Source organism: Salmo salar, chromosome ssa16, assembly GCF_905237065.1.
Source record: "Salmo salar chromosome ssa16, Ssal_v3.1, whole genome shotgun sequence".
NCBI lineage: Eukaryota > Metazoa > Chordata > Actinopteri > Salmoniformes > Salmonidae > Salmo > Salmo salar.
The window spans coordinates 21,623,901-21,636,423 of NC_059457.1; the positions used below are offsets into that span (position 1 = coordinate 21,623,901).

Consider the following 12,523-nt stretch of genomic DNA (forward strand, 5'->3'; position numbering starts at 1 on the left):
GTCTTGATTGTGGACTACAGGAAAAGGAGGACCGAGCAAGCCCCCATTCTCATCGACGGGGCTGTAGTGGAGCAGGTTGAGAGCTTCAAGTTCCTTGGCGTCTACATCACCAACAAACGAACATGGTCCAAGCACACCAAGACAGTCGTGAAGAGGGCACGACAAAACCTATTCCCCCTCAAGAGACTGAAAAGATTTGGCATAGGTCCTCAGATCCTCAAAAGGTTTTACAGCTGTACCATCGAGAGCATCCGGACGGTTTGCACCACTGCCTGGTATGACAACTGCTCGGTCTCCGACCGCAAGGCACTACAGAGAATAGTACGTACGGCCCAGTACACCACTGGGGCCAAACTTCCTGCCATCCAGGACTTCTTTATCAGGCGGTGTCAGAGAAAGGCCCTAAAAATTGTCAGACTCCAGCCACTCTAGTCATAAACATAGACTGTTCTCTCTGCTACCGCATGGCAAGTGGTACCGGAGCTCCAAGTCTAGGTCCAAGAGGCTTCTAAACAGCTTCTTCCCCCAAGCCATAAGACTCCTTAACTTCTAATCAAATGTCTACCCAGATTATTTGCATTGCCCCCTCCTCTTCTACGCTGCTACTACACTCTGTTATTATCTATGCATAGTCACTCTACCTACATTACATATTACCTCAATTACCTCGACTAAACCGTGCCCCCGCACATTGACTCTACCGGTACCCCCTGTATATATCCTCGCTGTTGTTATTTTACTGCTGCTCTTTAATCATTTTTTACTTTTATTTCTTTTTTTTAGGTATTTTCTTAAACATTGTTGGTTAAGGGCTTGTAAGTACGCATTTCACTGTAAGGTCTACACCTGTTGTAATCGGAGCATGTGACAAATAACAACATTTGATTTCAATTGTTTTAATGAAAAGGAGCCGAGAGATGGAGTTAGCAGGGCCCTCCAGGGGAAGCTACAGTATAGTACTGTCTTGTTAGTCTCTGCGGTTCTCCTCTATAGCTGGCATGGTGACTGAGGTGGTTGCTTGTGGCTGCTAATTAAAGTGTGAACAGTGTCTACTGTCAGAGAACTGATCCACCACTGGGCTCGTTTACTCTCCTCTCATGTAACACACTCATGTCTTTGAGAATAGCTTTTGATATGTGATGGCAGCTGTGTGATGTCTTGCCATCTGTGTAGATGTGTGATTGTGTCAGTGTCAACCACTGCGCTGTGTTATAGTCTCCTATATTTAAACTGCTGTTTCTCTTGTCTTTTTCAGCAGCGCGACATTGAGGCCAGGCCAAGGTAAGACTGATTCATAACAACCTCTTTTATAGCATCTGGCAGAGCTGGGAGAAAAATACCCTTTTAAATCCCCACACTCAGGTGGTTTTACAGTGGGCTAACAGGGAGAGGGGATCAGTATGCGACACACATCCATGCTCACACTCACACGTACAGTAAACTCACACCTCTCTCTCTCACTCACTCACTCACTCACTCACTCACTCACTCACACATACACACACATTTGTTTTACTATCCTTGTGGGGACCAAACAATTGATGCCCATTCAAAATCCTATTTTCCCTAACCTTAACTCCTAATTCTAACCCAAATTGCAAACCTAAACCTAATGGACGTTGTTTTTACTGTCTTTGTGAGGACCAGAAGTCCTCACAAGGATGATAAAACAAAGAAAGTGAGGACATTTCGCCGGTTCCCACAAGGAAAAAGGCAATAGCCAAAATGTCCCCACTTTCCTTGTTTTACAATCGTGAGTACTTCTGGTCCCCACAAGGATAGTAAAACTAAAAACACACACACACACACACTTCTCTCTCCAGCCCTTGCACAGTGTCCCCCCCCCTCTTTCTCTCCTCCTCCCCTTTAGTACCTTATGTGTGTCACGTCCGTGGCCCAGCCAGGCAATTAGCTGCTCTAATCTCTGTCCCCGCTGGAATTAAATGCTTGGAAAGGTGACGACTTGCCCTCTTTAATCACACGGCAACACAGAGTGACCTGCCCCTGTCCGCTTCATTGGACACTGGGCCGAGCCGGGCTGGATGCTGGAGAGACACACTGTCCACTAGTGTGTGGTCAAGCTGTAGTCTGATTATTGGGGTCAACTCAAGCCTTCAGGTGGATCGACCATGCTTAGGCAGCATGGTCTGTGTTGTAGTAAGCTGGTCTGGTAGGTAGTCGTGTAGGGGGTGTGTGTGTCTTGTCTGCCTGCCTACTTGTCTATATCTCTGTCTGTCTGTTCATCCTCTCGTCCATCTGTCCACCTGTCTCTCTCCGACTGTCTGACTTGTAAAGGTGTGTAGGCTAGTGTGGGAGACAGTAGGTGTAACAGATAGCCTTTACCCAGTCACACACGTATTGATTCCCTGACACTGACATGGATCTCAGAGGAGCTGCTCGCTCGGAGCAGCTGCCTTCCCATCACCCCCTGCTGTGTCCTGTCCCTTTGGTGTGTGTGTCTCTCCTGGCCTTGATGTCAGGCTGCCTCCCCACCTCTCTCTCATGCACGCACGCACACGCACACACTCGCTCGCTCAGTAAAGGTCTGAGACACAGGCAGTGCCTCTATGTCTGCCTTTCTGAAATGTCAGCCTCAGTATATCCGGTGGGAAATAAATGCTTTATCTGAAAGGGACTTTGTGGTTGAATAAAGGTTAAAGAAGACAGTGTCTTCTAAGACAGACACCATCAACAAGCTTTGAACTAAAAGCTTTAGAGAAAGACAGACAGCTCTGTGTTTTATCTTTGGAATGTTGTTGGATTTTCAGAACAGATAAGGGATAACACAAATAACCAAATAGCAGCTACGGCAGGGAAACTGAATAAACACATCAATCAGCATTGCCTTGTTTTGTGTCACACCTGCAGAATATGGAGCAAGTACATAGAGGAGTTGGAGTATTTGTTTTGGAGAAATGTACAATATTTTCAGATTCTAGTGTTTTGTTTTTAATGGCCCTGACCCAGCCATGGAGAGACCCAGTATAACTGCCAGCTCAGGGGCTGTAACTGATGGGCCTGCCAATGGTAATGCTGAGACCCAAGCACAATCCACTACTCTCTATCCAGACCAGATGGCTGAGAGTTGGGACCCCACGGTTGGATGACGCATCTACAATGCCCTTGGTCAAGGTTAACCCACATAGATAGATAGATAGATAGATAGATAGATAGATAGATAGATAGATATCACACACACACACACACATACACACTCTACCAGTCAAAAGTTTTAGAAACACCTACTCATTCACGTGTTTTTCTTTATTTTTACTACTTTCTACATTGTAGATGAATAGTGAAGACATCAAAATTATGGAATAACACATGGAATCATGTAGTAACCAAAAAAGTGTTAAACCACAGCATTCTGCAGCGATACGCCATCCCATCTGGTTTGCGCTTAGTGAGACTATATGTTTTTCAACAGGACAATGACCCAACACACCTCCAGGATGTGTAAGGGCTATTTTACCAAGAAGGAGAGTGATGGAGTGCTGCATCAGATGACCTGGCCTCCGCAATCCCCCGACCTCAACCAAATCTAGATCGTTTTGGATGAGTCGGACCGCAGAGTGAAGGAAAGCATCCAACAAGTGCTCAGCATATGTGGGAACTCCTTCAAGACTATTGGAAAAGCATTCCAGGTGAAGCTGGTTGAGGGAATGCCAAGCGAGTGCAAAGCTGTCATCAATGCAAAGTGTGGCTATTTGAAGAACCTTCAATTTAAAATATATTTTGATTTGTTTAACACAAGAGTGTTGACGAAGACAAGGCTGGAGATCACTTTGTCATGCTGATTGAGTTCGAATAACAGACTTGAAACTTCAAAAGGAAGGTGGTGCTTGGAGTCATTGTTCTTCCTCTGTCAATCATGGTTACCTGCAAGGAAACCTGTGCCGTCATCATTGCTTTGCACAAAAAGGGCTTCACAGGCAAGGATATTGCTGTAATATTGCACCTAAATCAACCATTTATCGGATCATCAAGAACTTCAAGGAGAGCGGTTCAATTGTTGTGAAGAAGGCTTCAGGGCGCCCAAGAAAGTCCAGCAAGCGCCAGGACCGTCTCCTAAAGTTGATTCAGCTGTGGGATCGGGGCACCACCAGTACAGAGCTTGCTCAGGAATGGCAGCAGGCAGGTGTGAGTGCATCTGCACGCACAGTGAGGCAAAGACTTTTGGAGGATGGCCTGGCGTCAAGAAGGGCAGCAAAGAAGCCACTTCTCTCCAGGAAAAACATCAGGGACAGACTGATATTCTGCAAAAGGTACAGGGATTGGACTGCTGAGGACTGGGGTAAAGTAATTTTCTCTGATGAATCCCCTTTGCGATTGTTTGGGGCATCCGTAAAAAAGCTTGTCCGGAGAAGACAAGGTGAGCGCTACCATCAGTCCTGTGTCATGCCAACAGTAAAGCTTCCTGAGACCATTCATGTGTGGGGTTGCTTCTCAGCCAAGGGAGTGGGCTCACTCACAATTTTGCCTAAGAACACAGCCATGAATAAAGAATGGTACCAACACATCCTCCGAGAGCAACTTCTCCCAACCATCCAGGAACAGTTAGGTGGCAAACAATGCCTTTTCCAGCATGATGGAGCACCTTGCCATAAAGCAAAAGTGATAACTAAGTGGCTCGGGGAACCAAACATCGATATTTTGGGTCCATGGCCAGGAAGCTCCCCAGACCTTAATACCATTGAGAACTTGTGGTCAATCCTCAAGAGGTGGATGGACAAACAAAACCCACAAATTCTGACAAACTCCAAGCATTGATTATGCAAGAATGGGCTGCCATCAGTCAGGATGTGGCCCAGCAGTTAATTGACAGCATTCCAGGGCGGATTGCAGAGGTCTTGAAAAAGAAGGGTCAACACTGCAAATATTGACTCTTTGCATCAACTTCATGTAATTGTCAATAAAAGCCTTTGACACTTATGAAATGCTTGTAATTATACTTCAGTATTCCATAGTAACATCTGGCAAAAATATCTAAAGACACTGAGGCAGCAGACTTTGTGAAAATGTAATATTTTCGTAATTCTCAAAACTTTTGGCCATAACTGTACTCTTCTCTCCCTAGCTTCCTCTCCCCTTTGTTAGTGAGGAGCCTCTCTCCCTAGTCCCCTCTCCTCAGTGTTTAGTGATGAGCCTCTCTCCCTAGTCCCCTCTCCCCAGTGTTAGTGAGGAGCCTCTCCCTAGTCCCCTCTCCCCAGTGTTAGTGAGGAGCCTCTCTCCCTAGTCCCCTCTCCCCAGTGTTAGTGATGAGCCTCTCTCCCTAGTCCCCTCTCCCCAGTGTTAGTGATGAACCTCTCTCCCTAGTCCCCTCTCCCCAGTGTTAGTGATGAGCCTCTCTCCCTAGACCCCTCTCCCCAGTGTTAGTGATGAGCCTCTCTCCCTAGTCCCCTCTCCCCAGTGTTAGTGAGGAGCCTCTACCTAGCCACCTCTCCCCAGTGTTAGTGAGGAGCCTCTCTCCCTAGTCCCCTCTCCCCAGTGTTAGTGAGGAGCCTCTCTCCCTAGTCCCCTCTCCCCAGTGTTAGTGATGAGCCTCTCTCCCTAGTCCCTTCTCCCCAGTGTTAGTGATGAGCCTCTCTCCCTAGTCCCCTCTCCCCAGTGTTAGTGAGGAGCCTCTCTCCCTAGTCCCCTCTCCCCAGTGTTAGTGATGAGCCTCTCTCCCTAGTCCCCTCTCCTCAGTGTTAGTGATGAGCCTCTCTACCTAGTCCCCTCTCCCCAGTGTTAGTGATGAGCCTCTCTCCCTAGTCCCCTCTCCCCAGTGTTAGTGATGAGCCTCTCTCCCTAGTCCCCTCTCCCCAGTGTTAGTGATGAGCCTCTCTCCCTAGTCCCCTCTCCTCTGTTAGTGAGGAGCCTCTCTCCCTAGTCCCCTCTCCCCAGTGTTAGTGATGAGCCTCTCTCCCTAGTCCCCTCTCCCCAGTGTTAGTGATGAGCCTCTCTCCCTAGTCCCCTCTCCCCAGTGTTAGTGAGGAGCTCTACATAGAAACAGGTCATGACCATACTTATCATCTGGCTCTAATCGCACAATTGAAGCCTCTTTGTGAACTTGGTCATGGTTTGCCTGTTTGTGTGTGCTAATGATGTATTATGAGATTGTCTTTTATTGAATCAATTTATATCCTACCAAGAGGTGCCATTGCCCCCCTTGCACATCTCTCACATAATACACCACACACAAACATTGATTTGGTTAATGGTTTCTCATCATCCTCCCTGAGCCCCCTTGAAATAACTCTTCCCTGATCAGAGAGCGGTGTTGGTTTGGGAGATGGTAGGGCCACTGATCAATAGTTTGTGTGTGCGCATGGGTGTGTTAGTTTGTTCTGATCGATGGAGGAACAGGAGAGGTGCTTAGCGTCTCCACACACACCTCCTCAAAGCATCCTGGGACATCAGGGGATGGGGCATAAACGGTTCATTTCACAGAGCCAATGTGTCTCCCTGGAGAATATAGGAGGATTGGAGAGAAAGAAGAGAGTAAGGGGAAGAGGGACAGAAAAAGAGGGAGATGGAGGGGGAGTGCATGAGAGGGAGGGTGAGAGAGACAGAGGCAATATGCAACTTTGCAAATGAGAAGGGTGAGTTGTACTAAAGAAAGCAAATAAAACATCCCAATCGATGGAGTCTCTCTACATCTCTAAAAGTTGATCATTGCTTGCATTCTTAAATTGTTTTTCACCCTAGGTGAGTTGCAAGTTATGCTCGACGGGTGGTCCTTAAGGGACGAAGATTAGGAGAGCAGGGTTTCTGTTAGTTTTCTGATAAAAAGAGAGGCTGGACATTCACTGAGGCCTATGCCACCGGAATCTTCAGTAATTTTGGTAATTAACAGAATCTATGGCAGTCTACCAAATGTATGTTGTTTTGTCGTTGAGCTGTTCTTTTCTATTAATGTTCTATTAATGTTCTGTACTATTTCATGTTTTGTGTGGACCCCAGGAAGAGTAGCTGCTTCTTTTGCAACAGCTAATGGGGACCCTAATAAAATACCCCAAAAATACCAAATCATAACTTTGGTCATTTATACTTGAATAACTTTAAACAAATGTGTTCATATACAGTACCAGTCAAAAGTTTAGACACACCTACTCATTCAAGGGTTTTTCTTCATTTTTACTATTTTCTACATTGTAGAAATAATGAAATAGGAAATAACAGATATGGAATCATGTAGTAACCAACAAAAAGTGTTAAACAAATTAAAATATATTTTTGATTCTTCAAAGTAGCCACTCTTTGCCTTTACGATAGTTTTGCACACTCTTGGCATTCTCTCAACCACCTTCACCTGGAATTATTTTCCAACAGTCTTGAAGGAGTTCTCATATGTGGAGCACTTGTTGGCTGCTTTTCCTTCACTCTGCGGTCCAACTCAACCCAAACCATCTCAATTGTGTTGAGGTCGAGTGATTGTGGAGGCCAGGTCATCTGATGCAGCACTCCCAACACATGTGGAGATCATCTGTTCACCTACTCTGTTTCTCACAAAGACATGGCGGTTGGAACCAAAAATCTCAAATTTGGACTCATCAGACCAAAGGACAGATTTTCACTGGCATAACGTCCATTGTTCATGTTTCTTGGCCCAAGCAAGTCTCTTCTTCTTATTGGTGTCCTCTAGTAGGGGTTTCTTTGCAGCAATTCGACCATGAAGGCCTGATTCATGCAGTCTCTTCTGAACAGTTGATGTTTAGATGTGTTTGTTACTTGATCTCTGTGAAGCATTTATTTGGGCAGCCATTTCTGAGGTTGGTAACTCTAATGAACTTATCCTCTGCAACAGAGGTAAATTTGGTTCTTTCTTTCCTGTGGAGGTCCTCATGAGAGCCAGTTTCATCATAACTTTGAAAATTCTTAAAATGTTCCGCATTGACTGACATTCATGTCTTAATGTAACGATAGACTGTCATTTCTCTTTGCTTATTTAATCTGTTCTTGCCATAATGTGGATTTAGTCTTTTATCAAATAGGGCTATCTTTTGTTTACCACCCCTACCTTGTGACAACACAACTGATTGGCTGAAACGCATTTAAGAAGGAAAGAAATTCCACAAATTAACTTTTAACAAGACACACCTGTTAATTTAAATGCATTCCAGGTGACTACCTCATGAAGATGGTTCGGAGAATGCCAAAAGTGTGCAAAGCTGTCATCAAGGCAAAGGGTGGCTACTTTGAAGAATCTAAAATATAATACATATTTTGACTTAACATTTTTTTTGGTTACTACATGATTGTATGTGTGTTATTTCATAGTTTTAGATGTCTTCACTATTATTCTACAATGTAGAAAATAGTCAAAATAAAAAACCCTTCAATGTGTAGGTGTGTCCAAACTTTTGACTGTTACTGTATTATATTCCTTTTTTATGTGTCCATATTGTCCATTAGTTTGTAGACCATATGGTTTAAGAGACAATAGCCTAATTAATCAAAACAAAGCATCTAATCAGCGATTACATTATTTTCAATTACCTCTGCAACTCGTCCAACTATTGACTTTTTTTCACAACTACCACCGGTTTGACACCAAAACATTGGCGACAAATACATACTGACATAGTCAAATATGTGAGTAAAAAACAAAGGATATTTCTTGCTGAAACCCCGTATTTAACACAATGGTATTAACTAAGTTGATGGTTTATATTTAGGATAATGTTTTACAACTTTGTTATTCTAGTGTTACGCTCACCGTAATGATCGGACCAAGGTGCAGCGTGGTAGGCGAACATTTTATTTTATTTTAAAATGAACACCGTCAAAACAACAAAATATAAAAAACGAGCGTAAAGTTCTGCAGGCTACACAGCAGCAATACAAAATCAAGATCCCACAATCTAAGGTGGGAAAAAGGGCTGCCTAAGTATGATCCCCAATCAGAGACAATGACAAACAGCTGTCTCTGATTGGGAACCATACTAGGCCAACAAAGAAATAGAAACATAGATTTCCCACCCTAGTCACACCCTGACCTAACCAAATAGAGAATAAAAGGGATCTCTAAGGTCAGGGCGTGACATCTAGTTTGTATTTTAAAATCATCTTATTTAATAATTTCATCTGTTTTTGTGATGAGGCCACATAGAGGGCCAGAGATGATTACAGACACTTGTGATAATCTGAAGTACACAAAAGGGCCACTTACATGTCTTGTGATAGATTACATAAAATCCTTGAAAGATACCACAATTCGGGTAGTTTACTGGCAAACTTCAAAACTTTCCAGTAATGTACCATCACTTTACAACCCCAGTTGAGACGAAGATATGTGTGTCAGAAAGAGTTACGGGACTGTGATGTGCAGAAAGTCTGCTTAGCAGGGGAGGCTTGGCAAGCATATAAATCATGCAGTGTAATCACACTAATATGATAAGGCACGCTGGGGAGTCTGGCACTTATAAGGATGATAGGAGGTCCCTCCACTTATTCCTCCACTCTGTCACATCGCTATGGTCTTTCTCTGGAGCCATGCAATGCACCCTGACTTCCAGACCTGCTTTTTCATGCGTGGGACCTGTGGGCGCGCACACACACACACATTTCCTCTGTTTTATCATGAATAGGACCTGAGCAGAAGTAGCATTACCTCAGAGAGTAGCGATTGCAGGGCTAAGGGCTAGTGCTCTCACCAGAGCCTTTATGTAATCACGCATACTCTTCTCTCTCTTTTCTCCTTTTCTCCATCTCTTGCACTCTCTCTTTCCCCCAGCTATCTCCCTCACCCCCCACCCGCTCTCTTGTTCTCACTCGCTCTCGTTCTCACTCGCTCGCTCTCAGATACGCTACTAACACCAAGACATTTATGTAACACAGTCAACTGTGAAATCGGTTGCCTATTTTGTTTTTGTTGTGATCTTTCTCTCCTTGAATGGATGGTTAGTTAGTAGTGTTTTGGTTGTGCTGGCAAGGCTGTACAGGAAGAGGAAGTGGTAGCTCTCTGGCTTTGCCCTCCTGATGTTCAGTTAACACACCCAGGGTTAGGAGAGGGAAGGGGGTGGTGTTGAGATGATTTGGCTCAGCTTTAGCCACTATGTTGAGCTCTTTGCCCTTCAGAGGGTCAAACAGATGGATGGAAGGAAGGAAAGAGAGGAGTTAAGTGGTAGAGGGCTGGGGAAAGACCCCTGAGATGGAAACACAGAGCTGGGTTTCCGCTAATGAAATATTTACAATCCCCAGAGAGAACAAAGGCACTGCAGCCTCCTCCCCCCCTCCAATATCCCATCACATTTGTGTGTGTGTGTGTGTGTGTGTGTGTGTGTGTGCGTGTGCGTGTGCGCGTGTGTGTGTCTTACTGTGTGTAACTGTATGCCGCGGTATAATCAACATGCCCTCACTTAATAATTTAAGTGGCTATAGTTGGAAACATCAGCCAACAGGGTTTAAGTGACTGCTGGTGCGTGTGGGTGTGGCGTCCGTGCGTGCATGCGTAACAAGGCCCAGCTGGCTGCTGTGCGTGATGATGGAGGATCACACTCCTTTCCTCTCACATTCCAATGGGACTGTGGATCTCGCATCCCACACTTCACCCTCTACACTATCCTGCTAAACATGCACTGGCATGTGTGCACTAACACACACTGACATAACACCGTTCTCTGTACAAGCACACACACACACACACACACACACACACACACACACACACCACTCACTGAATGTCACACCACAAATAAATATGCATTATTAATTCAAAGAGTCACATGTACTACACACAACCCACAGACTTCTTTAGGTTCATGTCACTGGTACTCACTTTGAGGTCCACTATCGAACGACATCGACAGCCACAGCAGCTCTAAGCTTAAACGTGTGTGTGTGTGTGTGTGTGTGTGTGTGTGTGTGTGTGTGTGTGTGTGTGTGTCTTGCGTGATTTTTCACGTGCTCCGCTACATGACTAATGGTATTTTTATTTTTTTTATCTCCGGGTTAACTGGAATACAAAAAAGGTCATTTTACCACAACAAAGCTTCCGATAACAATCACAATTTAACCTTGGGAGTTGCCATAGCAACTCGTACATTATGGTTTTGTATTTTGTTCCCCTCTTCAGCCATTCTGAAGAGATGTGGACCTAAATGGAAAGGGTAGTGCTGCTTAAAGTGGACTGGAAAATGTAAAACTTTTTAGATTAATAGAGTTTCTGAAATGTCAGAATCTGAATCATAAGATTGTATTCTCACACATCAAGAAAATGGTGCAGTTGGCAATAATGTATTTTCATAAAAGATGTGACTGAAAGTGTCTGGTTTTATTGTGGATGTGGATGAGCTCAGATTTTGTTGAGTTGTAGAGAGGTAGACTTTAACAACCATAGCTAGATATAGCCTGTGGAGTTAAGTTTTGAATCCTAGGGGTTGGAGTAAATACTAGACTCTGGTCATGTGTGTTGTTCTGTGTTGACCATCATCCCCAGTAAGAAGAAGGGAGGTGTAAAGTGCCAATCTCAGACTAGTTATCTGCCTGGACTTTGATCCCAGAACTCCTAAGAAAACAGTGGCAAGTGTTACTGAATGGATTATCCTTGCTCAATAAAATTCATTGAAATATGGTTAGTATTAAGGATACTTTGGGCAATGTTATTATTAAGGGAATTTGGCAGTAGAATTGTTAAAGTGCATTCTCTTCTGGCTCCTTTTAAATATTAGCAGAAAACTCTGAGGATAACTGCTTTCAAATTAATGAGTAGGCAAACACACTGTTTAGATATACTTAACTGACGAACCGACACACACACAAATACTGCAGACAATCCATTATTTATAGCCACTATAAGCTTGAAACATTAAAGGGATACTTCGGGATGTATCTACTTCCCCAGAGTCAGATGAACTCGTGGATATCATTTTTATCTCTCTGCGTCAAGAAAAAGAGCACCTCCACCCAGCTTCCCACTGCTCTGAGGCTAGGAAACACTGTTACCACCGATAAATCCACTATAATTGAGAATTTCAATAAGCATTTCTCTACGGCTGGCCATGCTTTCCACCTGGCTACCCCTACCCCGGTCAACTGCCCGGCACCCTCCACAGCAACACGCCAAAGCCCCCACCATTTCTCCTTCACCCAAATCCAGATAGCTGATGTTCTGAAAGAGCTGCAAAATCTGGACCCATACAAATCAGCCGGGCTAGACAATCTGGACCCTCTCTTTCTAACATTATCTGCCGATATTGTTGCAACCTCTATTACTAGCCTGTTCAACCTCTTTTTCGTATCGTCTCAGATTCCCAAAGATTGAAAAGCTGCCGCGGTCATCCCCCTCTTCAAAGGGGGTGACACTCTAGACCCAAACTGCTACATTTACATTTTAGTCATTTAGCAGACGCTCTTATCCAGAGCGACTTACAGTAGTGAATGCATACATTTCATTCTTTTTTTTTTTTTTCATAAAAAAAATTGTACTGGCCCCCCATGGGACTCGAACCCACAACCCTGGCGTTGCACACACCATGCTGGCGTTGCAAACACCATGCTCTACCAACTGAGCCACAGGGAAGTCAGACCTATATCT

General features: G+C 44.4%; 1 protein-coding gene across 3 annotated transcripts in view; it reads left to right on the plus strand.

The window, feature by feature from the left end:
- The window catches only part of trim44 (tripartite motif containing 44), a 67,468-nt gene that overhangs the window by 35,537 nt on the left and 19,408 nt on the right, over positions 1 to 12,523 (plus strand). For 2 of the 3 annotated variants that reach the window (XM_014148330.2, XM_014148331.2), the window contains exon 5: positions 1,256 to 1,281. In XM_014148330.2, coding sequence (XP_014003805.2) covers positions 1,256 to 1,281 — 26 coding nt within the window. The remainder of the gene's footprint in view (positions 1 to 1,255; positions 1,282 to 12,523) is intronic. The other variant, XM_014148333.2, reaches the window with a different exon arrangement.